General features: G+C 42.6%; 1 protein-coding gene across 10 annotated transcripts in view; it reads right to left on the bottom strand.

Moving 5' to 3' along the window:
- Window positions 1-20320, bottom strand: part of TCERG1 (transcription elongation regulator 1) — a 56138-nt gene extending 35818 nt beyond the window's left edge. For 3 of the 10 annotated variants that reach the window (XM_073355734.1, XM_073355738.1, XM_073355742.1), the window contains exons 1-8: window positions 20172-20320; window positions 17724-17949; window positions 14050-14202; window positions 13448-13739; window positions 11080-11322; window positions 5892-5954; window positions 4529-4765; window positions 1964-2079 (exon numbers count right to left, since the gene is read on the bottom strand). In XM_073355734.1, the coding sequence (XP_073211835.1) occupies window positions 1964-2079; window positions 4529-4765; window positions 5892-5954; window positions 11080-11322; window positions 13448-13739; window positions 14050-14202; window positions 17724-17949; window positions 20172-20272 (1431 nt within the window). In that variant the 5' untranslated portion in view covers window positions 20273-20320. Of the gene's footprint in view, window positions 1-1963; window positions 2080-4528; window positions 4766-5891; window positions 5955-11079; window positions 11323-13447; window positions 13740-14049; window positions 14203-17723; window positions 17950-18530; window positions 19132-20171 lie in introns of those variants that run through there. The other 7 variants (XM_073355736.1, XM_073355743.1, XM_073355739.1 and 4 more) reach the window with 5 other exon arrangements.
- Between the last annotated feature and the right edge of the window lie 7246 nt (window positions 20321-27566).

Here is a 27566-nt window from a genome sequence, read left to right as displayed (position 1 = left end):
TGACCTCGTTATACATAGCCCAGACTGGAAGACGCACTAGGAGAAGGTGGAAGCAGTCCTGGACAGCCTGAGGAAGGCGGGCCGACTGAAAATCCCTCCAAATGCGTGACTGGGCTAGCAGAAGCCAAGTACCTCACATATATGTGGGAGGTGGGGGGGGGCGGGGAGGGGGCGGCATGGTGAAGCCCCAACTCAACAAGTTAGAGGCTACACAGAATTGGCTCCGACCAATCCGGAAGAAACAGGTCAGAGCATTCCTGGGACTAGTTCAATACTATAGGCGGTTCATCCCCCACTTTACCACCAGGGCATGCCCGTTAACAGACCTAACAAAAGCCTGTGGCCCAGACATAGTAAGATGGACCAGCATGGCCGAGGAGGCTTTTGCAGATTTGCAGACCGCCCTCTGCACCATCCCAGTACTGGTAGCTCCAGACTGGGAGAAAGAGTTTCTTGCAAACTGATGCCTCTGAGGTTGGGTTGGGAGTGATTCCTTCACAAATGGTTGGAGAAGACCACCACCCAGTCCTGTTCCTTGGTAGGAAACTCCTGCCCAGGGAAGGTAAATATGCTGAAGTAGAGAAGGAATGCCTGGCGGTAAAGTGGGCCATAGAAAACCTTTGCTATTACCTACTCAGACGGAGGTTTACCCTCATCACGGACCATGCCCCTCTGAAGTGGATTCACCAAAACAAAGAAAGAAACACAAGAGTAACAAGTTTCAGAGTAGTAGCCATGTTAGTCTGTATCAGCAAAAAGAATGAGGAGTACTTGTGGCACCTTAGAGACTAACAAATTTATTTGAACAAGGTGATTCTTAGTGCTACAACCCTTCCACTTCAGAATATAACATAGGTCCGGAAATCAAGCATGGCAACACAGATGGCTTGTCGAGGGTGCACTGTTTGCCGACGCAAGTAGCCCAACCCTGCAGTGGTGAGTGGGGTAGGGGGCATATGTGATAAACTCAGGATAGACAGCTGCAAGGGGGGGTAGAAAACAGTTCAAGAAGGTTAAAATGCCCTCTTCCCTATCAACTGAGGAGGGGTAACTACAGGTCAATCAGGTTCAGCTGAGAAGGGGCTACCAGTGAATCAATTTGGATCAGCTGAGAGGGAGTTACCTGAGGTCAATTAGGATCAGCTGATTCCCACTAAGGGCTGCCTGAGACCTTCTTAAACCCTCCCCTGTTGGGAGAAGAGGGGATGATGAAAGAGAGGAGGAGTCAAGCTGCCAGGAGCAGCAGGACAGCAAGCCTCACCAGGAGGGGAGGCTGCATTCCCTCTCATAACAGAAGAAAAACAAGCCCAAAAGACTGACTGAGAGAAGGAACGGACTGCCCCTGTGCATCTTAGGACTGTTTTACCCAAGCCTGTCTCACCAAGGCTAAAAACAGCTGAGGCTAGTGAGACCAAGAAGATACCTTGCTACACTTGCTTCTTTCCAAATAAAGAACAGAAATATTTATTGAACAACTCTGCCTTTCCTGCATCATTAACAATTTTACCATCTCCATCTGGTAATGGGCCTATACCATTGCTAGAATTTCTTTTGCGCCTAATATGTTTAAAAAACCTTCCTTCTTAATATCTTCTTCTTAGTTTTCAATTAGTCTTCTCAAATGTACTAATTTTTTGATTATTATGCTACAGAATTTAGTTTCTATTTAAATCAAGGCCCAGATTCAGGAAAGCCCTTAAGCCACATGCTTAACATTGGCTTCAATGGAATTTAAATATACTTAAACAATTGCCTGAATTGGGATATTTCCCTGACTCATCTCTCTATATTTTTTTCTTTTTAATTAGAAAATATCACTAAGTGTCATGAGAAAAGAATACTGTTTTCAAATCACCCCCAATAATCTAAGAACTCAAATTAGTAACCATAATCTCTTATCAATATGTCTGCATCCACATATGTACACAGAAAGATTATTTTATTTGGTTGCAAGGTCTTTTACCTCCTTTATCAGCAATTTTATAGGTTCTTCTTTGGGTTCCTCTTCTTCTGTCTCCATTGGCAAAGGCTCCTCTGTAGGTTCTTTAATAGGCTCTTTAATCTTCTCTTCTACTTTTTCTATCAGAAAAGGATTATTTTTTTTTTTAAAAAAGTTTGCCTACGGTAACCTACAATTCTTACTGAACTCATCAGATTCAGTTTATCAATGTGGTTTTTCAAGTTGAACTATTTTTTATTTTATTTTTTGCCATTCTCTCTTCATCAGACTTTAAATTAAATGTCATCCTCAAAGGGCCAGATTCTCTCCTGTGCCAGGATCTACTCAACATGGGGGAAAGGCAGTTAGGGCTCCTGATCTCAAGGTATCCCAGCCCCAATGTAAGTTAGTCTTTCCTAACTTATGGCCGTTGGTGTGTGAACTGCTGTAGTGGACCCTACTCTCCCCATCTCTCCCCCCCAGGCAGAAGTTCTGCTGGGAGAACTATCAACTTGGCAGCTGAAGCCAAATTCTGGTTGCTCTCTGTTTTTTAGATGTTGTGAAGGAACTGGAATGGGGCAGAGAATCTGACCCAAAAAACAGGCATCCTGGCCATTCACTGTAGAAAAAAATTTAAATGGAATCCCTCTTACTAACACCTTGCTACCCATATAAGGGTCCTAATAGGACTCAAGTGACACAGTCAACTTTAATTTTTGAAATTGGCTCATTTTTAAAAATTAAAGTTTCTGACAGAATACTCTGTAAGGAGTATGGCCTGATTTGAGTGTTTGTTTTTGTTTTTGTTTTTTTTAAATTCTGGACTTTTCAGCAAACAGGAACCTCACAGACAATACAGGGGAAACTGACAAAATACAAAGTAACGCCAAATGCACAAAGTAAACAACCTGAAAGAGAGTATTTGCCGCCCCCCCCCCGCCAACTTTTATAGCAACTGTAAGTGTTGCATGTAAATACAGTAGCAAGAGATGTGATTTTTCAGTGTGTGTCCCTGTGACAAGAGCTCCAAATTCAGTCCAGTTTCCTGAAGTGCTCATGCACATTCCTTGTTTAGCAGGATAAATTATAACTCAGATTCTACATATTTCTTATAGCAGGTTCCATGCAAGGATTTCACAATTGTAATTAAAACTGCCCTTTAGCAGCCTGTCTGTTCCTATACTTAGTCCCAATGCCAGCAGGAAATGTTAGAAGTCAAAAATCCGACAAGGAGGTTACATCAATAGAAACAAGTCACTTGGGAAGAATAGTCAGGGATGTTAACCATCAAATATTATAATAAAGTGATGGCTTGAAATTGCACTAAATTTTAATAAAAGAATATTGTGTGTGATAGGAAGAGGTATTTCTCTAACTCCAACACAGAGACTACTTCTCCACCTAAAATCCAATCAATGAATATTGGGGAGGGGGAAGAGGGAAGTTATTTGAATGCTTTGACTTGCACTGCTGGCTGCTCTGGTGGGTCTTATATGATGCAGAAGGGTTGCTATTAGCAGCACACCATCCTGACATAGACTTCCTTTGCAGACTGTTGCCTTTTTAGCAAACTGCTTGTTGTTTATATACTGTTACAGCGCCCTTATTTTCTGGATTAGTTTTTTGTTCGTTTTTGATACTATGTCTGGTGACAATAGGTCTCAGAAAGGAATCCCCTGCAAGATCAGCTGCTATCACCTTCCCTTCCATGACAAATTTGGTTAGGGAGACCATGGGTTTGGGAAGGGAGATGACAAGTCTGCAACTTCTTTGGATGCATTAGGAGCTACAAAATAAACTAGGGTGAGCTAGATACTCTTGCTCCAAAAAAACTGCAGTTTGTTGAACTTCTCTAGAATAAACTACATATTTATCAAGATTCAAGAGATATTAAAAACTGAGAATGAAAGTCTTAAAATGTATTTGGAACTTTAAAGAACATTACAGAAGAGGATGAAATACTAGAGAGCAATTTTAAGCAGACACATATTTGGATACTGGGCATTCTGCATGGGTTCCAGAACCACTAGAAAATGTTTTATACATTAAATTTGTATGGAATACTCAAGTGAATGATGCAGTCTAGTTTCTGGAATGGACATCTTGCCTAAAAAAGACTGTACAATGCAACTGCAGAGAGACAGCCTTCTAAGCATTCTTCTGCACCTATTTCTTTTCTTTAAAATATATTTTATATATTATGAGGATCTAGAAAACGCTTCTTTATTCAGGGAACTTAATTCAGATGTTCTCTGTCTTATGGCCCTCTCAATTCAGGAGAAGTAAGCTGAATTAGTGAAAACTGAGTTGTCAATTAGATCATGGGCAACAGTCTTAACTAGCATGGTTTAGAGTTATTTTAAGCAGGGGTGTGTGTGTTTATATATCTAATGTTCCATGGTTTAGCAGCAATGAACACCTATTAACATAACAGAAGACAAATATGCTTTAACTCTAAGAGCTATACCCAACCCAAAGTTACCACTAGCAACACAATTTGGAAATCATAATTAAGGGAGAAGAGGATTAAAGTAATTCTCATTCACATTTTGCAACAATGTTTATAATAAGTCGTAAAAGTGATCATACCTAGTTGTGGCTGGACTCTAAAATCGAATGCTGTACCTTTCTCTTTCAGTTCTTGGGGTCTTTCCCATGTTGATTCCAAAGTCCTATTGTTATAATAGTAAGTCTTCCCATCTGCTGTTTTGTACTCTGTCCATTCAGAGACTGCTGTTGCTCCAGCCAAAGTAGCAGGTGAAGCGGCAATAGCAACCTGAGGATGGATCATAGGTACAATAGGAGGGGCCATTCCTGGCAAGACACCTACATAAAGGAGCAATAAAAAACAAAACAAAAGAGCGAGTGACAATGAAGTATCATTTTGTGACACAAAAGCACCAAAATACTGTTTTAGGATAATCAACTAAGCATATAGTTTAATGTAAACTACTACAAAATAAGTCTGTTTTTTCAAAAATTGGAAGCTGATGTTACTAATTGTACTACCATGTTTCTAAATCACAAGTGTCCATACTCAACTGGGCAAATTTTGGTACAATTATTTAAAATGCAATAATAGCATTTTAGGCATTCAATATCAGTGTTTCAAGAGCAAAATCCCTGCTATTTCAGTTCAAGGTAAAGTCTGATGACATAATGCTTTTAAAAGAGTAATATTGAACTATGCTGTGATGGTTTTGTGGAGTACTGGAGACAGACTACCAAAACCATTTTGCTCATGTCCTAAGGCAAAATGGTAAGCAAGTACCTAGAGATGAAGAGCCAGTACATAATATTACTATACCATTTCCCTGATATACCAGGTTTTTTGGAAAGTGAAATCAAATTTGTTTTCAAGTAAGAAAATAGGACCAACACAATATGGTCATAATTTAGAGCAGTTTAATAATAAAGTACAAGTTATAATGCCTTTACCCTGGGACAAAAAAAAACAAATCAGTACATTATTGAAGAAACAAGCAACTGTTTTTTATATAAAAACACATCTGTTCCTGAAAATGGCTTATTTTTAAATAATGCACAACCTTAAAATGAAGATTTATACGAAGACACTCATACACCACATACATACTAACATGCAAGCAGTCATGTCCCTGTACAAACGGAAGTAGAAAAAACAAAATATCCCCACACATAAGAAATAAAACTAAGTAGTATAGGCATGAGGAGGTTCACATTTATCTCAGAAATCAATGATTAAAATAATGTGCATTTGTGTAGCTTTTTCGTACTAAATAGGCTAACACTAACAACTCATTAGGAAAGTTATTTGCTGGCCAATATGTTTTCATTTAGACCTTTTTTGAAAATAAAAATGTACAGATCCATTAATTGGGGGAAAGCAAATAAATAAATAAAAGATAAACAGTAACATTCACTACCATGCCAACTTACAGACAAAATGAACTAAGATGGTTTTAAAAATTACCGGTCTTGGTGGTAGCGACTGTCTTTACATACGGGCAGCTGACTATTTGCATCATTGCTACACCTGTAAAATGGATAAGCAAGCATGTTGGAAAGCTGCCATTGTACGTCGGCTCTTACTGGAAGTCTGAATACTACAAATTTTCCTGCTACAATTTAGAATGTCATTTTCCAATAGAAAAGACACATCCCAGGCAGGAACATGTAAATTCTTTTTTGTTTCAACAGATTATGAAAAGTGGTGCCAGATCAACTATAAAACTAGTTCTAAATTACAGCAACGCTTACTGTTTTACGTTGAACCACAGTTTTAACATATATTAGAACTTTATAAAAACATTTGAGCGAGGATTCAGGGGTTTAAATTCAGTGTGGGGTAGAGTCTCACCCCTCTGTATGGGACAATGTTGCAGGAGATTGTGCTGAGGGTAGTTTTGCTCGTAGCATTTGCCCAGAAGAGGCCAATAGAAGCAGCTGCAGAAACTCTTGCAGTCCCTGGCAGTTTCATCCTGCTCCTACTCCAGCTGGAAAGAAGGCACGAGCAACAGTGGAGGTACAGTTTTAATCAATTAAGACAAAGGTGGGAGTGGTAGTGGCAGGGAAAGCACAATTTCAATCAGAAAGGAAAGAGGAGGTGATGGCGATTAGGAAAAGGCATTGAAGCTGAAAGAGAAGAGGCAAAAAGAAAATTGTGAAGGGGTGAAGAAATATACACAAACAAAGAAACTGTACTGGTGGGTCAGCGGTAGGAAGTATTAGCTCTGTCACAGTCTATGAAGCAGCATGGGGTAGGAATGCAGTGTAGGCAGAACATTTAGCCTTTGGGAGAGGTAGTACCATGAACTGCTTTTAGCTCATTAAAGAAATGACACTGAAAGGTATGGAAGCTGTGGCATCTAATCCCGTTCAGTGAGATGAAAAATCACTAGGAGAGATGAGAGAATAAAAGGGAGGAAAAAAAGATTCCAGAAGACCGTTCATTTTAGGGGGAAGGGGTCATGACTGTATAGTATTTCTGAGTATCAATCCAGTACTTTCAGACTGGTAACTGAAAAACTCAGAAATATACCCCCAGACCCTAAAATGCTTCAATTCCCACCATATGAAAGTAGTAAGAGGTGAGAATTCCCACAACACAAAATGAAATTAAACCCCTGTGTTTATAACCAAAATAAATGTTAATTTTCTTTATCAAAAATCTAATATAGAAAATACACTTCCAATTTATATAAAAAAAACTTTTAGAAAAGACAAAATGTCAGTGCTCTTTAGTTTTGAGCTCTTTTATTAAAATTTCTAATAGCATTTATGTAGTATATATGAATTAGGATACCGAAGCATTGAATCAAATGGTACTGAATGAAGTTTGTCTAGTTTTGTTTTGTTTTTTATGCTACAGCCTTTAAATGCATGTAAAGATTTGTTTTGTTAAGGAAGTTACAGTATGTCCTAAAACTAAATCAGGATAAATAATGTCATCTGTCTGACCACGGAAATTGGTTCTACTGAAGAACAGACAGACTTCTTAGCAACTACAGGGGAAAAAAAAAAAAAGCGGTTTCCTCTGACAAATTTCACATTTTTAAATGTACAGCTAGCTTTTCACATATGAATTAAGAGTAAGCAGACCAACTTTAAAATTTAGTATCATAAGATATTAACACAACGGAAGAGTTAATTTAGTGTCATTTCACAATATGCTGCAGAACTTTAAATGTCAAGATCACTTGTCAATTGCACTGCTCAGCTTTTTTCTTAATATGAAGTGATCTCTTTGGATGGCTTCATGCTCATCACTGCCTAACACAAAAGAGCTACAAACTTATGCTCAATATGTCTTTTTAAATTCTGTTAATATTTTAACAGGATCTTTTTAGCTTGTTTCTTAAAAATTCATCTCTTCAGGCATTTTGTAGTTATGGTGGGAATATTCCAAGACTTTCTAGGAACATCACAAAAAAAGCACAACCAAGTTAAATCAATTTTATCTAAATTAAAAAACAAAAACAAAACATAGGTTTTGTTCCCTAATCAAAGAGAATGTGTATTTAGAACAATCAAAGAAAACATATTCAAAACTGCATGGAGTCCTCCCAGTTCAATCCAATGTGTTATTTCCCAATGAAAAGGGAAAATAGGTCACGTATAAGTCTTCCAGAACTTCAGAAACTATATTCATGTTCTGAGAGAATTTGAAGAAAATGTTTCATCAAATAACCAAGGTGTTTTGTTTGCTTTTCACACTTCTCTCTTCTTTTCCAGTGTAGTGTTCAGTGTGGGAGTTTCTGCACTGGAAACTTACAAAAAATACAAGTGTCCTTTGTTCATGGGCAGTTTATTGGATATTGAAATTGTTTCCTTATTGTACTGATCATTCAAATTTTGCCTGCCAGTTTACACTTAAGAATAGCTGAATATGCATTTTACATGAAGAATATTGGATCCTTCATCTTACACTGATCATTTGCTGGCAGAGGCAGGAACTGAAGTTAAGAGTAGTCAAACTTTCTTCATCCTGACTTAAGATGCCTATTTTAAAACTTAATAATTAGTTATTCTTTTCCCTTAACTCCCCAAAATATGTAAGAATCTACTCCTGATGGCATTCTGCACCAAAAAATTTAAAATTCTGTGCCAAAAAAATAAAAATGCTGCACACAATTTTAAAATTCTGCAAATTTTATTTGTCAAATAAATGTGAAGGCTCCAGCATGGCACTGGGCAACACAGGCCACTGGTTGCACAGAGGTGGGAAATCACTGTACAGCTACCCACCAGGACAAAGACTCAGTGGTGAGGCTGCACCTAACCCCGACAGAGCGCAAGGACCGGGCCTATTCCAGAAACACCCCAGGGCCCTGCTCCTCCATTCCAGATGTACCAGGTGTGGGAAGGCAGGCTCAGCAAGGCAGGATCCAAGTGTGGAGAGGCTTAGTGTGGGAGGATCCAGGTGTGGGTTGGGGGGGGGAATATGGGGTGGGGTCCAGATGCTGGTGGAATGGGGCTCAGTGGGGTGGGGATCCAGGTACAGCTGGTTGGGGCTCGGTGGGGTGAGGATTCAGGTGCGGGTGGCTTGTTGGGATGGTCCAGCTGCAGGAGAGTGGGGTTCATCAAGGGGGGTTTGGAGTTCGGGGGTGAGGCTGAGCAGGAGGGTCTGGGTATGAGGAGGTCTGGATACATGGAGGTTGGGCGGATGGGAGAGCAGCTCCCTGTACAGGGATCCCTCCCCCTGCAGCTGAGGAGTGATGGGTGAATGAGCTGGGGGAGTGGGGGTTGCAGAGATTCCTGCAGCTGGGAGAGAAATCTGGCTGTGGGTCTGACCCGGCCCCAGATGCCATGCAGTGAAAGAGGAAGTCCCGTCCTCCCCAACCCAACTGGGACAAGCAGGAGCCACCAGCCGGTCTTCCCCAGTCCTGCCCCCTGCCTCAATGATTTCTCTCTGCCAGCTGCCCTGGACACCCAAAACATACTGCTGGAGAGGGCCCCATGACTGATGTTGTGGCTTCCCTTTGCTTCCCCGTCAGAAAGTCAGTTTTCTGCAGGGAAGCAAAGAAATCTGAGATGGACATAAATTCTGCACATGTGCAGTTGCGTACAGAATCAGACCTCTAAATTACTTACCTAACATTCAATATCAACCAGAGTACTGTCCTCAACCTGCTATAATTTTGTCTTGTTTAAGTTGATGACTTCCCTATAATTTCCTTTTTAAAGCAATATTGTGCTGTTGTATCACTCCTATAAAGTTGATTTTTTTTTCTAATCATGACTCTGGAAAAGATAGGTCGGTTGTGGTGGATGATCAGTTGAACATTAGCTCCCAGTGTAAGGCTGTGGCCAAAAGTGCTAATGTGATCCTGGGATGCATAAACAGGGGAATCTTGAGTAGGAGTAGAGAGGTTATTTTACCTCTTCATCTGGCACTGAGTGACTGTTGCTGGAATACTGTGAACAGTTCTAGTGCCCACAAGTCAAGAACGTTGAAAAATTGGAAAGGGTTTAGAGAAGAGCTATGAGAATGATTAAAGGATTAGAAAACACGCCCTGCAGTGATAGACTCAAGGAGCTCAATCTATGCTTAACAAAGAGAAAATTAAGGAGTAACTTAATTACAGTCTATACGTATGTACATGGGGAACAAATATTAAATAATGGGCTCCTCAATCGGATAGATAAGTATAACACAATCCAATGGTTGGAAGTTGAAGATAGAGAAATTCAGACTGGAAATAAGGTGTAATTTTTTAACCGTATCAGTAATTAACCATGGCAACAATTTGCCATGGGTTGTGGATTCTCCAACATGGCCAATTCTGAAGTCACGATTGGATGTTTTTCTAGAAGATATACTCTTGGAATTATTTTGGGAAAGTTCTATCGTATGTGTTATAGAGTAGTCAGACTCACTAGATCACAATGGTCCCTTCTGGACTTAGAATCTATGAACATGGACTAAGCTTCAACATGAGCCCTTGCAACTCAAGCCTTTTTGTTCCTTTTCCAACACTATTCCTGGTGGCTGCAAGAGATCAGGCTTGGGAACACTTGAGATCAGTGTTGAATTGTAATACTTTCTGCTCTTGAATATGTATGCAGAATAGTTGTAGATGTGAGGGTCCCCGGATATTAGAGAGACTCTACAATATGTAATTCACTTTTAGTCCCCTCTAGTTTTATTCCATTTGTGCATAAGATTAAAGCTCTAAATCCAAGTAACAAAGTGACTGCAATGATCACATACCAACCATGAATTCTGCTATATGAAAAAAAGTAGTGCTAGGGCATACTGGCAATAAACTATTTTTACAGTTGATTAACAGTCTCAGAGTCACTTAAAGAATTAATCCAGCTCTTCATTACTTTGTATGGGACTGGAGTATAGACACGATCCCTTTAAAATAATCCATTTATAAAATGCACTTTTCAGTGCATTCTAATTTATTTGTATTATCAAAGCAAGGATTTTACATGTTTAAATAACTTTGTAATAATTGTATCAGAAAATTAAATATTTAAAATGTGTTTCAAGTGACTATTACTTAAAGTCTGTCCACTAAACCTGAATTATTTCAGAAAATGTTCTAAATGGAGAGGATTTAGGCAATTAAATACACAGTAGACACATGAGTGCAAACAAATTGACAACATGGACACATAGTTGATAAGACAACTACAGTGTACCAATTTACCTGGAAGTGGAATAGGCATGCCAGGAAGGGGGACACGAAATGGAGGTACCATTACGGGTGGAAAAGCAGGAATTGTTGCTGTTGGCTGAGGTACTGCATGAGGAACTGCAGGAGGCAACGTCTGTGGGACTTGCTGGGGTACAGTCTGCACAGGTGTAGCAGAAGGAGCAGAGGTTGAAACACTAACTGAAGATGTAGCAACTGAAACACCTGAACTTGTGGTCTGGTCTTGTGTTGTTGGTGCTGATAAAAAGAAAGAAGGAAAAAAAAAACGTGTAGTTTTCTTAAATGGTACAACATGTGAACTGTAAATATATGAGCACTCACAAATATTTCCTTACACATACTATAAAGTATTTCATCCCTTACCGAAGCACATATAAGAAAAGGATGCTCGCTGGAAATAAAAATCCCTCCCTCCACCCTGTGACATTATATCATTCCAGGAAAAAAAAAAAAAATCAATTTATATTTCTTATTTCCCTCACCCCCTTGTTTGTATAATATAACTAACAAATCTCTAGAGCAGTGGCAAAAGTTTCCTTGCTTTGGTTACCAGAGAATTAGTCTAACTTGTTTGGGTGAAAAGTGAAATATGAACCTCTGTTCAGATTGAGACAACTAGGAGTAGAAAGTTGTACAAAACCTTGAATGAAGGAACTAATGCACAAAGAATATTGTTGTTTAAACAATATAATGGCAGCAGTTTTGCATGTGCATGTACATGACAACAGTGTGGTATTCTTAGATTGTGGCCATGCAACTGTGATTCAAACATGTATAATCAAAGAAAAGTTTAGGAAAATGCTTTGTCATGGAATGGAAGAATTCTAGTGGCCTTCAGTGCCTCCTAGTGGGTAAATGAATATAAAACATTCAGTTCAACATTTCTTGCAGGATGATTCGAGTTAGCCTTCGACAGGATGCTAATGTTGCATATCAATGTGTGGGGTAAAAGAAGGAAAAGTGGCAGCCAATGCGTTTCAAGAATTAAACTTATACTAGGCATCATTTTGATTTTTTACCCTGGAAAGCAATGTTATAAATTTACGAGACGATACAGTGTAATGATGGAGAAATATCACTTTTCTTGTACTAAGTGATTATGTTGTAGATATTAAATTTGTCATAAAAACTGAAAAACATATTGCAAGGAAATTATTTTCTCCTTTATTTAATAAAGTGATTAACTCACTTTTTCAATGATATAAAGATACTTAATATTTAGTATATATTTAACACTATCTGCAGTTCTCAAAGGGTAAGAGAGTTATTCGTGTTTTAAAGATAGGGAAACTGAGGCATACAGAGATTAAATGATTTGCTCAAGGTCACACAATAAACCAATGGCACAGTCAGAATTAGAACCCAGCTCTTCTGACCCCCAATACTTTACAGACTGATTCTGAATGCTGAGAAAATTGATCTTTTAAAACACAAGCTTTAGCACCTGGCCACAGGCATCAACATTAACAGAACTTCCTTAAGAAAAAAGGCAAAATTCATTAGTGCTTGGTGAAAGAAAATTACATTTTTGGCAGCCAACAGTCAAGTCAACGTCTACAATACTCTATTAAGTTACATAAAAAGGGTCTCACTATAAACATATGCCTCAAAAGCAGAGAAAACTACAGTGAGTAAACTATGGATCTCAAAGATCTGATATGGAATGGAATCTAAACATCTGTGATTCTTGTCCATTGTTACATATTTAACAAATGTCTACACAGACTATAAAATAATGCCCTACACACTACACTTAAATATATCAAGAGAATAGGCTAGGTAGCTACTTTCTAGCTTTGCAGGTCTAGTAAAAAATGACATATGAGTCAACTGTAAGATTATTTGCTATGGCTACAATCTAAATATATACATTCCACAAGGTCAATCCCCTGTGAAGAGCAATAGTTTTCAAACTACATGGATCATTCATCAATAAAGCTCAGAACCTCTCGTGGTCTGTGTTGTTACTCAAAACACAAAGTAACTGCAGCACTGGGATGTTCTGCAGAATGAAAAAGCAGAAGTTCTGCTCTATAACAATCAACTCTGCTTGTTCCAGAGGCAGCACTGACATGTCCACCTCCTCAGCCAGAAGGGCAGGTTGGATCCTGGAGACAGGTAAGATGGGAAACCTTGGTGGAACAACCCCTTCCTCCTTTTCTTAACAAAGCATTTCCAAGTATATCAATAACTATTAAGCATCTATTTGGTTATTTGAGAACATATGGGTAGCAGTAGCAGAAAAAACAAATACCTGGCAAAGAGGAGCCCCATGTCACATTAAGTCTTTAATACAGTATTTCCTCCAAGGTAGCATTTGTTTCCCACTCTCACAAAGCCTAAGAAACCCACAGTAACTCACTGGAAATGGTCTGTGAAATTGAAGTGGCTGTGGTTGTAGTAGAGGTCATGGAGGACTGCGTACTTGACGAGGTTGATGGAGACACTGAAGATGCAGGACTGCTGGTTGTTGGTGTGGAGGCACCTTGGGCCTGCGCTTGAGCCTGGGCCTGCGCTTGAGCCTGGGCCTGCGCTTGAGCCTGGGCCTGCGCTTGAGCAGCCAGCATTGGTGTCAGTTCTGATTGCTGAATAACCTTTACCCCATCTGGCTTGGTCCATGCAGACTCACGCGTTCGTGCATTATAGAAATAGACCTATGGAGTAGAAAAGTCATTGTCAAACAATAGTATGTTTTCACAATGAATGGCCTAGTCCCCCATCCTCAAATTAGGAGGGAAAAAGTTAATATCTATACGAATATGTATTAATAAAAGGAAATTGCTCTGTTTTGCCTACCTATTTAGCATGACAAAAACAAAGACTCTTACTATACACAATCTGCAGCCTCAATGGCCAAGATCAACACAACACCACCACCAATGCAAACAAGATCAGATGTTGTAACATGGTAGCAGTCACTCACTATTCCTGATAGCTCCTTGCTATATTTGGTTCCAGTCTTACCTTGCCATCTGGAGTCTTGTTTTCTACCCATATCTCTTCAGTGGGTGGCATAGTTGGAGTTCCAGGGGCAGTGACAGGTGGCATCCCTGGAGGAAACATCATACCAGGAGGCGGTGGCATGCTACCCATGGGAGGAGGCATGAATGGTGGCCTCTGTGTAAAATCATATAACAGTAACAATGTCACAGGTCTGCCATATACAGTTTGTGTTCATATTCTGTATCACTTGACTGCACAGCCTCAGCAAGCAAAGACTTAACAACAGTCTTCCATGCTGTTCTAATACAGTCCACTGAAACAACATTACAATCTCTGGCCTGTTCTACACTTAAAATTTAGATTGACATAGCATACTCAGGGAGTATGAAAAATCCTCAGCCTTGTGGAAGAATGCTTCCATCCACCTAGCTTCGTTGCTTACGGAAGTGGAATGCCTCCAGTGACAGAAAATCAGGGGAGCCATGGCCTCAATTAGTATTATCAAGGCAAGGGCCACACCTCATGACAAGTCAACCCATAGCACAGAGAACAGCTTTAACAAGTACTTCAAGCCTTGAGGTATTAACTAAATGCAAAGCAGCAAAGAAGCGGCCATATAAAGAGAAGAGGCCTGGAGTAGCATAAATGATCCCCCCCTCATTGAAGAGAAATAAAAAACAGATGATCCAGCAGAGGATTAGTTCAACTTAAGTAGTTATTACTAAATGTCCAAAGGTAGCAAAAAAATCTTAATTTTAAAATGCTTAATACTAATTTGATACATCCCAATATCATTCTAAATTCTTATTTCATGCATGTCCCCCATAGTACATGAACTTTTAACATAGTGATACTCAGATCTCAGTGGTTCAGGAGCCAAACTAGAGATCAACATTACCCAAAAGAGCCACAGTAGTATGAATTCATTGCTTCATTTAGTATACTACTATATATTCATATTTAAACAGTAAAGTAGGGGAAATATTTAGTTTATATATTATTCTCCCAGAAAAATTACCAGGTATTATTATTTTTAATCAACTACAATTGGTTAACATGATAAAAGCATCCTGATTGGTTAATAATTGAATCACAGTGCTTTAATATCATGTGCTGCAAATAGCTGCAGGAGACACATTAAAGAGCCACTCATGGCTTGCGAGCCTTAGTCTGAATATCACTGTTTTAGCATAATAGCAAAGCAACAATTCTCCTGTTAGTAAGATTGAGCATTTCTTCTGTTTAAAGGTTGACTATTCTAAGTATTCTAAAAAAACATATGTATATTCTGATTCTTTCGAAATTTGCTGTGCTAGACAGTGTAAGCAGTTCAAATTTGGGGTCATTTGAGCCAGGGGCTCCCCAAAATACAGACCCCCTAAAACACAGCATTTTACAAAATCATCGGGTTTGTCCACTTTTTTGGGGCAAACCTGTGCTCAAACTAAGGCTCTGATCCATCCCAAACTGACCTTAGTCACTCAGGATTTATTTTAGCATGTGCTTCCTCTCCCCCTCCTGGCCCTTTCAGGAAGCAATACTGACAAAGTTACTGAGGACAATGTTTGTAACTCCAGGTTGGCACAAGCATCATGGATGCATTTAAACATATATACGCAGCGAGACCAGGGGCTCTGTAAAAACAGGTCTGCTGGCAGCCTGCTATGAGAGTGAATAGGTGGCTCAAGATGACTTGCTGTCATCACTGGACCTTAGCTGCACCCAGGCACTGAGAGCTTAAGGCCTACCCTACGCAGTTTTCAGGAAATGCATTTTGTGCTGCAGGGCTCTTTTGGACATTTCACCCTGAGGTCCAAATTTCTGGTTTAAAAGTGATATTTTAAAAATGCTATGAAATCTACATGTAAACTCCGCTTTTACTTTAAAGTAATAGCAAGAATTTAAAAATAACACAGTGAAGATGAAAGACAGTAAATGGTTAGGATAACGTAATCATGACTCAGTCTTCACCCTTTCCTGAACAATAAAACTTAATGCGATCAATGTTCGGTGGCATCTGGTCAAGGGTTCTCAATACACCGCTCCACTAGCATGATCAGATCATAACTTCTTCTGATTCTTATAACTTTTTTGGTGGAGAGCGAAGGGAATATGGGGGGGGGGGGGAATGATGATCAGAGCAGTGCCATGGAGGGTTGGGAGGGAGTGGGATGAGGGCTCTGCCCCTCAGGGTTGTGCTCTGGCACAGCTACTGAGGGGCCAGAACACCCCTAGATAACAACCCTTATTTGTGTAAGAGATCAAACACTATGTTTTTGAAAACCCAGTTGGATGACTTAAAGCTTTGATAAAAAACTGGGTTTCCAAAAAAAGTATTCTTTCTACAATTCTCAATAAACAAGGGATCATCCTCTGAAGTCTTTGCTCTCTGGCATCTCAGAAGCACGGACACAACATTACCATAAAGAGTGGGCAGCTGGGCACCTTCCCCTCCAGTGACATGCTTGGAGGGAAAAGAAGTGGAGTCATCTGTGCACAATCCTCCTCCCTCCCTTACAAATACACCTACAATTCCTTCCCATGACTCCTCCACCAGCCTGAGAATCCAGAACTCCCCATCTTCCCCATGCTACCTCCAGCAGTGGGAAAGGGTGCCAGGCTCACCTTCCTAAACACCAGAAAATACACAGTTAAGGTATATACCATCACCACAACATAATCTTAATTCCATTCTCTCTGAGCAATACCGCAACACACCCATAACACACATACAAGCACTCTGTCATTGGAGATGCTGCAGAACACTCAGGGAACTGCACCTACGAGCACTGTAGGACAAAGTACACCTCTTTGCTAAGACAAAACTCTGGTTTAAGCCAGGCATAGCAAACAGGAGCTACCTACACAGCCTGTGCCCACTCCACAGCAACCAACCCAAATTTGCTAAATATTACAATCCCCTCACTAGACTGATGACAATCCACATGACAAGACCACTGTGCACCACTACTGACACACCTCAACAGAACCAGCGTTGAAATTAGGCCCACTTGATCCCTCAAGGTACATATGCACCTCTTTTCATATCACAGTAACTACTCTTCCAAACTGCTCCAACTAATTGATCCACCATTCAATACAACCATATCTAACACAAGGAATGCAGCTGGAGTGCATGTAGATAAACATTGGAATTAAAAACTGTTGATCACAACACAATGGGACATTCTCCTTTTTACTCTTCATATCTTATTATAGCACCACCCTTACTAAACCATTCCAAGTGGCTAAGGCCAGCTCCAAGGAGCAGTTACACTGTGGGGGTAGCATGTACCTTAACTTTAATGGTTTTCCGAGGTTTAAATTTGTGTTAGCTCTACTCTTCATTACCTTGTTTTCAAAAGATAGAGTGTAGTTAAACTTGATGATTTGGAAGGACACAATGCACTACCAGAGAATTTTAACTCTGCACTACTGGAGTTTTTTGTCAATGAACTCATCTTAACTGTGCACATGATTGCATTATGTTTGCCTTTAGGAACCACGTGAAGGACCCTCTATTAGATATTTTTGAACAACATGCAGTGTGATAAAACTAACTGGGCTCTGATCTTTTTTTTTTTTTTTTACATTTACTTTTTTCTTTTCCTGCTGTAATTGCTTCTGAATGCTGCTGACTTCTTACCACATCCATCCACATCAAAAACAGAAAACCAAACCCATACACTCTTTACCTGTAGATGTGGAGGCCCCATTGGTGGAGGAATCCCTCCCGGAGGTGGCATTGGAGGCATATTAGGATCAAATGGAGGTCGGCCAAAGGGGGGACGAGGTGGTGGAGGTGGACCTCTCATCATGCCGAAAGGTGGAGGTGGACGCATGAGAGGTGGTGGACCCCTCATGACAGCATTTGGTGGGGGTGCTGGGCCACGAAATCTCAGTGCTTGCTGCTGAGCCATTCTGTGTGTAAAGCCAAAAGAAAACTATTTGTGTTTGCTGATTAGTTGCAGGATAGATTAATTTGTGTTACAAAAAGTGAAACTAGTAAAAGCAGAAGGACATGACAAATTCTGTCAAGTTTCAATAGATAAAATTAAAAGTACAAGTACTTTAATAGGTTCCCCCCCCGCCCCACAATTTAAATTCATTAGAAGTTTGAATATGATTTTTTTCACTCATGAAAATGAGTGACCTTTAGATTGAACCATCTTAGTACGGACAGGCACTGTGCAAGCTTCCCTCACACAGCTCTGCCAAAGCACTTCAAACGTGACCTGAATCACCATGTCTATCTATAGTCACATCTTAGGCCTCTCGAGCAATGGCTGCCGATTGTGCCAAGGTTTTTAGCTATTCCATAATGTAAATGGGTGTCCACCAGGGACTTGGATGAGACCATCTGCATCCTTTTCACTTATGACCTAACGAAGGATTTGAACTCTGATCTGCAATGATGAAAGGCTAATATACTAAACCCAATGTGCCACCCAGCCCACTACACAGGCAGCTTAATAAGTGTATATATAGAAAAAAACGTTCACCTTTGCAACCAACAAACGCTCTTCTGATGCTCTCAGGAAAACAATTTTGCCCACCATTTAGTGCCAGTGCAATACCAATGTTGGCATGATGACTCAAAATTGAAAAAAACAAAGGTTATAAGGTGGTGAACGGCAAAACACATGCAACTCAGCACTCAGATTATACAGACTTCTACTTCTGCTGATTTAAGTTTCATAAAGCACCTAAAGTTTTAGAAACCAGGTGCTGTTTTACATAGGTTTTAAAAAAGGAAATTATAGGGGCAGCCCACTATGTGGTACACAACTGACCATTGCTACCAACCCTGAGATGCCCAAGAGCAAAACAAAATTAATGTGCTTTGAATGATGCCCCAAAGATCACCAACCTCTAACAGTGATGGAGCACCAAAGGGAGCAAATTCTAAATTTAGGGGCACTCTTTACTGAGAAGACTCTTCTGTCAGGCCTGGAAAACATGATCCTAGGAATTGACAATAACAGCATCCCAGCTAATCTTAATAGTCATGAGAGAAACAAGGCAAATGACAGTCAGAGAGCAAGGTCCCAAACAGGACAGGGTTTTATCAGCAACACCATGAATCGTACTGTTAAGACAGAACTATAGTTTTTAGAACACCTATCACCATAACACCAGGTTATGTGCTCCCAGGAGCCATTATGTTTCCCTAGCCCCTGTTTGTGAGCAGCTGGGAATGGGGACAGGGGATGAATCACTTCATGATGACCTGTTCTGTTCATTCCCTCTGAAGCACCTGGCACTGGCCATTGTCTAAAGACAGGATACTGGGCTAGATGGACCTTTGGTCTGACCCAGTATGGCAGGTTCTTATGTTCCAATTAAATAAGCCCAATAAAGCTATTTTACCACTCATGCTGGCATTAGTTCCTGCCTGTTGCACCAGGCACCAGAGACCGTTACTTTTATTTCAGGTGCAACACCCCAATCAGGATGAGAGTCCCAGCCTGTTGGATGTTGTGCACACACACACACACCCAAAAGACATCAATCCTACCCCAAAAATACTGAACGCTTTCGTTCTAGCTTTATAGCTTTTATGCAATTACTAACACGGGGGCAACACTGCAGTTTGGGAAGCATGGAAAGAGAGCACGAGCCAGAGAAAAATCAAACATGACAGGCACGGCTGCATTTGCCCCTTGAGGCCCTGGATACCGTGCGTCACGCCAGGGAACACAGAGCTCGTGGTGTGCTTAGCCTACAGGCAGCGCCTGCCTCCCAAGGCAGCATGCTGCAGGCAGCTCACACGAGTCGCCGGGCCCGGTTCCGCGGGGAGCACAGAGGGGGAAGCAGAGAGAGGGTGGGAGGGGAGGATCCGCCGGGGGAAGGGGGAGATACAGAGAGATGGCGGGGCCCGGGGGAAGGTCTGCTGCGGTAGAGGCGGGAGGAGCTGCCGGACCCAGGGATCATGGGCAGATTGCCCAGCGGGCCATGGGGGAGAAGCGGAAGACCCTGCGAAACCACCGGGAGTGAAGGGTGGGCGCGTGGGACCACAAGGCCCTGGGGGAGGAGCCTGCAGCCGCAGGGGCCGGTGGGGGAGGCCCGACGGCCAGGCCGCAACGCGGGGCGTGTGAAATCCCGCTCTTCCCTCTCCCTGAATCCCCGCCGGCCTGCGCTACCTGATCTCATTATTGTACCGCTCCGCCGCCGCCGCCGCCGCCCCCGCGTCGGCCTCGCCGCCGCCAGCCCCAGCGCCGCCACCGCCTCCTCTGTCCGCCATCACCGCCTCACCAGCCCCGCCGAAGCCGCCACCTCCACCGCCAGGCCGCGCCCCACGTCATTGGCTGACGGGACCGTCGCTCACTAGACGCACGGGCGGGACCTAACCAGGATTGGCCATCGCGCCCGCCGACTTTGAACGAGGGAAGTAAAGCAAGCTGTGATTGGCTGCGAGAAGCCGTCCTGCTCCCCTTAGTGGCCCAGGCGACCCGTATCACGTGATCCGTGACCCACAGGAAGACTGGAACTGACCTCACATAAGATGCCAGCCAGTCAGGAAAACGGAAAGAAAGATACAACCAATTCAAAGAGAGGACAAGTAGGATATTAACCAATCAAAGATCAGGATGAGCGATGTGCCGGCCAATCAAAAAACAAAATGAGGTACCATGCAACCAATGATAGAAAGGAATAATCTCCCACTCCAACCAATCGGAGACCCTCTGGCAGGAGCGAGCGTGCCAACGAAGCAGGAAACAAAATTCAGATATTCTAGCGAATCAGGGAACAGAGTTAGGACCTTGCCAGCCAATCAGCGAGCGGTATTAGCATTATTGTCTGATTTACAGGCTAAATGCATAAGTTACTGGCAGGGACACGTCGCACAGGCGGCGGGGACAGAGGCGGGCTGGGTGGCTGCACGTGCTGCAGGGGGGGCTGCCTCCCGGGTGCCTTGGCACCCTGGACTCCTAGAGTCGGGCCGGCTGCCCGGGCAGTTCCAGGGGCTGGGGCTGGCCAATGAAGAAAACCATTGACGGGCTGGCCGCTGCCCCACGGCCTGCCCTAGATGCCGGCGCTTGGCAGCAGGCGTCATTCTGCCCCAAGGGGGCCGCTGACTGGGAGAAGCTGGCTCTGCTGAGCTAAGCAAAGCTCTCATGTACTTAGTGAGTGGCCCTGGCTCCTATGGCAACCACCTCCCTTTCTGAGGATGGCAGAAGGACAGAGATAGTTTTAGTTGATTTCTTATGACTAGATTTCCTGTAGCTGACACACAATGCTTCTGCTGCAACGCCCCTGAGAAGCGAGGGGGAGGCTAACTAACAGCCCCCCCTCCCACTTTTAAAACCCCACATATGCTTGGGATCATAACCAGATTGGCACTTTCATTCTCCACTTCCTACATTGCCATGTCCAGGAGGTGCTGGAACTAGCGGTACTGGGGGTGCAGTAGCACCCCCTGGCTTGACGTGGTTTCCATCATATACAGGGTTTACAGTTTTGTTCGATAGCTTTCAGCACCCCACTGTAAGAACTTTTCCAATGCCACTGGCCATTTCACGTTTAATTTCATTTGCACACTCTTTGGAGCCAGCTACCTTTTGGCAAGCACAGTTTGGAGTGCTTGAAAAATAAAATCAAGATAAAATCACCTGCCCAGCAACAATAAATACAAAATACAGAAATCAATTTTGTGTATGTGTGAAAGAGACGGAATATATAGGAGAGTGTCCAGCACAGTGAATCTGAGAGAGTATTTGCACAGTAAATTTCAAACTAAGGCTAAACATTGTTCCTGTAAAATTACATATATGTATGACAGATGGGTAACTGTACAAACTGTCCCTAGTCTCTGTGAGAGGGTGGAGATGGATGGCAGGAGAGAGATCACTTGATCATTACCAGTTAGGTTCACTTCCTCTGGGGTACCTGGCATTGGCCACTGTCAGTAGACCAGATACTGGGCTGGATGGACCTTTGGTTTGATCCAGTATGGCCATTCTTATGTTCTTATACAAGTGGAGTAACTGCAAGTTACTTCTGTATCCAAAAACAGTTTTGTGGTGGCACCTGACCCATGATATCCACGTTTAAAAAATTGCCCCATAGGGCTAAATTCTCATCTCAATTCACTAAGTATAGCTAGCAAGTAAAAAATTATAAATATATTGAAATGCAGGATTATCTATCCAAGTGAATGAGAAAGTACCACTTCTTCTTTTAAACAAAGTCTTTATTAATTAAGGCCCTCAATTCAGAAGCATGTGTATCCCCTATGTTTGGTTTAGATCTTAATTATCTGTGTCCCTTTGGGTTAGCTGAGGTATCCCAAAATTATTTCTATAGTTTTCTGATAGTATAATAAGTGTGTGGGGGAAACCAGCATATGTTATGCACATAAGAAATACCCTGTATACAGCTTTGGGTATTAGAACTTACTGCTGAGAAAGGAAATGTTTCCCAAAATAGTGGGATTATCTCCCTGCAAGTGCTATGGGATCTTTAATGTGCGCATCCCAGACACAGGCAGAAGAGAACTGTAGTTACCTGTGCCTTGCCTTTACCAGTTACATCCCCAGCCCTTTCTCCTAAGAGTGTAGCTAACAATTTGAAATTTATACATGAACGGGAGGTATTGCCTTCAGCTACACACAGTCAGATCAGTAAAATGCTAGCTAGAACTAGCTAGTTAATAATAGGTCTTACTAAGAACAAAATAATCCTGACAGCTGACTATGTTTCCTACGGGAAATTAAAAATTAGTTGTTATTACAAATACCACCCACAACCACCCTGTGATGGGTTGGACCCCTTAGAATGCCACCTGATGTGCTGAGATACACTGAGCACACCTGTCATGCCAGCCTGGGACCCTTTTTACCTGTCTTGCTTTAGAATGAAACAGATACTGAGATCAGTTCTGGGATGGCTCAGTTTACGGGACTTGCCCCAGCACTCAGGTATCCACTTCCCTTGGAGTGGAGACCCAAAGGTATATTATGAAATCCGCCTCCTCCCTCAAGATGGAGGAAGGTAAGCACAACTTCTTGCCACCCCCCCCCCACCCACACACACCCCAGTTAGAAATTACAGAAACTGGGTTTAATAAGAAACAAAACAAATTTTATTAACTATAAAAGGCAGATTTAAGTGGTTAAAGGGTACAGAACAAACAGAACAAAGCAGATTACTAAACAAATAAAACCAAACACACAAACAAGCTTGTTTCACCAAAGAAGTTGGTTACAAATAGTAATTTCTCACCCTAGATATTGTTCACATCCCTGAGTGAGAAAGTTGCAGCGCTGTAAAGTGCAGGTGTAGACAACCCTAAGCCCTTTCACAGTCCATTGTCTCTGCTAATGGCCCATTAGCCCTATCTGGCTTTTTCCACTGTTGCACCTGAAGGGCTGGTTGGGGGTGACACCCAAAGTGATACATTTAAAGTACAGATACATAGTTAATATTCCTAACTTAGATACAGAAATGATAGTCATACAAATCGGATAATCACATTCAGTAAAAACCTATCCAATGATAGGTTTCAGAGTAACAGCCGTGTTAGTCTGTATTCGCAAAAAGAAAAGGAGCCACAAGTACTCCTTTTCTATCCAATGATATCTCACATGAAGCCACCTTGTATAAAGTATATCTCAGTTATGTCATATTCATATCATAAGCATATTTTCATAACGATATGGAGTGAAATGTCACAACATCCATGCTGCATTTGCATTGGGCATGAGCTCACATTTGCATACATAGCAAGTGACTGTGCTAAAAGGATCCAACTCTTGGCTCTGTAAATGACTAGAGATCCCATAACTGGAGTATGAGAAGATTGACATGGAACCAAGCTCTCTTCCTAATGTCTACTATATTTTGCTGCAAAAGCTGATTTATAAGAAACACATTTCTCCCATCTTCCCTCAGACCAAAATTCCACTACCCCATTGCTCCTTCTTCTCCAGGCAACTAGCTCCCTGCAGTTTTTGGAACAGAGAGTCCAAAACCCCATTACTATTTCCCAATGATTTTCAGAATAGCCTTCAAGGAGATTTTTAGATTAGGTTTTTCTAATGTTTAATTAGAGCTGACCTGAGCTTCAAAGGTGGGGCTTATTGTTTGTATCACCATAGCAACTGGGAGCCCCAGTCAAGGATCCCATCATGCTAGGTGCTGTACAAACACTGACCAATCAGGTGGTCCCTGTTCCAAAGAGCCTACATTCAAACTACTCCAAAATTCTAGGATGTGGGGATTAATGCAGACCCATTTCCTGTTTACCAGCTGAGTTTTGATAGGGGAAAAGTTTGTATTTTCCTTTCCATACTGCACCACACTTCCTGTTTGCTTTCTTTGCCATCAGAAACAAGCTCTAATGGGAACCACCATTGGAAGGTGCTCTAAAGAAAGAATGTGATGGAGGGGGCAGATTCCTTGGGGAAGGGAGAACTCTGAGACTAGACTCCTTCAATTCTGGCCTATCTGATTTTCTTTTTCATGCGGATTACAGAAGTCAACAAAGATGTCTTGTTACAGGGATGTACAAGGTTCCATGCAACCCCCCACCCCCACCCCACTGTTCCTCAGACGTTCTTGTCAACTGCTGGAAATGGCCCTACAAAAGATGCCCCTTCCCCTCCCCTCCCCTCCCCCCACTACTCTCTTGCTGGTAATAGCTCACCTTACCTGATCACTCTTGTTACAGTGTGTATGGTAACATGCACTGTTTCAAGTTCTCTGTGTATATAAATCTCCCCACTGTATTTTCCACTGAATGCATCCGATGAAGTGAGCCGTAGCTCATGAAAGCTTATGCTCAAATAAATTTGTTAGTCTCTAAGGTGCCACAAGTACTCCTTTTCTTTTTGTGGATACAGATTAACACGACTGCTACTCTGAAACTCTTTTTTGTAATTCTCCTTTCAGTCACTAGGAGATCCCCTTGAACAGCTGTGTGAAAAGCTATCAAGTTTCACTACATTCAGATGCAGCAAAACTTCACAGATTCCTGGTTATGGTTAATTTTATTTATTTATTATATGCATGTTAGGAATAATAAATATGTTCTTAAAAATAGGTTCACTTATGTGGCACCCTTCATCTGTAGTTCCCAAAGAGCTTTTCAATTAATTAAGCCTCACAATTCCCATGTGAGGTGCATGGCATGATGCCCATTAATATTAAGACCTTCCATTAGAGATATTTTCCAGCCTGTCCCTACATTATTACCATACCCCCAGGCAGACAGCACGGCATCACATGAGGTTCAGACGGTTTTCTGGACAACCACAGATGCTAGAAAACTAATTACAAATATGAAAGTACAAGGTATGTGTGTATTGACTGACAAACATGCCCTAGGTCAGGTGTTATCATGTTCTTATGACACATACCCTCTTAAAATTCCCATAGAACAAAAATCAGTATACTAAAGAGGTGCCTGATCCCAAATCCAGCTCACCGAAACAGCTCTGAACTTTGAGTTGGTTTAAAATCTACACTACAATCTGGATGAGATCATTATGGACTAAATCACATGCAAAGTCTGGTTCTGACTGACGTACAGTATTATCGTTGGTTTTGTTGGTAGCTGGATGTTGGTATTGCCATGGTAGGCAATAATTAATGGACTTTACTCAACTATGGATTAAACTGACAACTTCTCAAAGGAAAACATTTAATAACAAAGATGCAACAATGTAGCTTTGAAAATTCCATCCTGGGGCAGAGGCTCTTATGTCACCAGACTCTTTCAATGGAACAACAGCCTTATTGAGTGAGATCTAGTGGTAAAGCAGGGAACAGGACTAGTGCTGCGCAAACCGTGCAAGGGAATGCTGGACCAAACCCTGCAGGTGCTCTTGAGCAGACCTCCTTGAAATCCGCCTTCCTCAGTGTTTTCTCTTTTCTACTCCAGCACACTTTGTCTTTGAGATGAGCCTCTCCTATTCTGTGCCATCCTCTTGGGGCCCAATAACCATTTCTACCATATGCTGAGTCTTCAGGGGGTGCTATATGGCTGCTTCTTTGTAGGGGAAGAAAGGATCATATGGTCTGAGTTACTGCTTCTCCAATCCATTCTTAAGGGGGCAATCTATGCCTTCATTATAGTATGGCACTGGAACAAGGTAACAGTTGCACCTGCTGTCTCCTTTCCACTCTGCTGCAGTGATAGCAGGCACACCCTATAAGCTCTATTGCATGGTAGGGCTAGGTCAGGGGTGGGCAAACTACGGCTCGCAGGCCGGATCCGGCCCCTCAGGGCTTTGGATCCAGCCTGTGGGATTACCTCCCGTGGTGCCACAGGCCCTGCGCCGCCCTCAGAAGCAGCTGGCACCACGTCCCTGGGGCCCTGGGGGGGGGGGTAGGGAGGCAGAGGGCTCTGTGCATTGCCCTTGCCTCCAGGCACCGCCCCCTACAGCTCCCATTGGCCGGGAATGGGGAACCGTGGCCAATGGGAGCTTCGGGGGAAGTACCTGGAGGTGTGGCAAGGGCAACACGTGCAGCCCTATGCCCTCCCCTCCCCCAGGGGCTGTGCAGGGACATGGTTCCAGCCACTTCCTGGAGTGGCATGGCATGGGGCCAGGGCCGGCAGGCAGGGAGGCTGTCCTGGCCTCGGTGCGCGCCGCTGCCACCCCGGAGCCACTTTAGGTAAGCGGCGCTGGGCCGGAGCCTGAACCCCTCCTGCACCCCACCCCCCAACTCTCTGCCTGCACCTTGCACCCCTCCTGCACCCCAGACCCCTGCCCTGAACTCCCTCCCGCCGTCCGCACCCCTCTTGCACCCCTGCCCAGAGCCCCCTCATACACCCCACAGCCCTCCTCTGACCCAATCGCTTGCCCTGAGCCCTTTCCTGCACACCACACCCCCTCCTACACCCCATACTCCCTCCCTCCCGCACCCCAACCCACTGCCCCAGCCCTACATACAATTTCCCGACCCAGATGTGGCCCTCGGCCCAAAAAGTTTGCCCACCCCTGAGCTAGGTATTCAAGAAATTCTCTTTGTGGTTGGTAGGGATTATGGGATATCTATACCACTGGCTCAGTTGGGCCAATTGCTAGGAATTTGGAGTAAAAGTATTTTTCTCTTTGGCTATTAGGTGGGTTATTCCATTGCCCCTCGATTCCCTTAAGACCCTGTATGAATTATAGGGCAGTGGCCCAAACAGCTCCACCTTGGAAATCATGATGGAGTGGAGAACAGCTAGCTGGCACCCTTGAACTCCCAGTTGAAACCTGAGACGGTTAACTAAACACAGAATGATGGTGCCCGAGATAAAATGGAATTGGGGCGAAAGGGGACAGAGGTGGAGGTGCCTGTGAGAATGGCAGTGGCTGGCAGCCTGGTCTGGATTCTTTCCCAAACCAGGGCTGCTATTGGTGAAAAAACACAGAAACTCACCTTGATTTTGAGTGGGCAATGGCTTCTGAGTCTTTCATGCTGTCCTAGCAAAACTTCTGGGTTCTGTTCCCCGCTGTGCCGTTGACTGATGGTATAACTTTGTAAAACTATTCTCAACTGTCTCTGCATCAGTTTCTTCATCTGTGGAATGGGAGAGGAAATTAGAG

This window comes from Lepidochelys kempii, chromosome 8, assembly GCF_965140265.1.
Source record: "Lepidochelys kempii isolate rLepKem1 chromosome 8, rLepKem1.hap2, whole genome shotgun sequence".
NCBI lineage: Eukaryota > Metazoa > Chordata > Testudines > Cheloniidae > Lepidochelys > Lepidochelys kempii.
The sequence above is the reverse complement of the archived record's forward strand: the minus strand, read 5'-3'. Positions and strand labels throughout refer to the sequence as shown.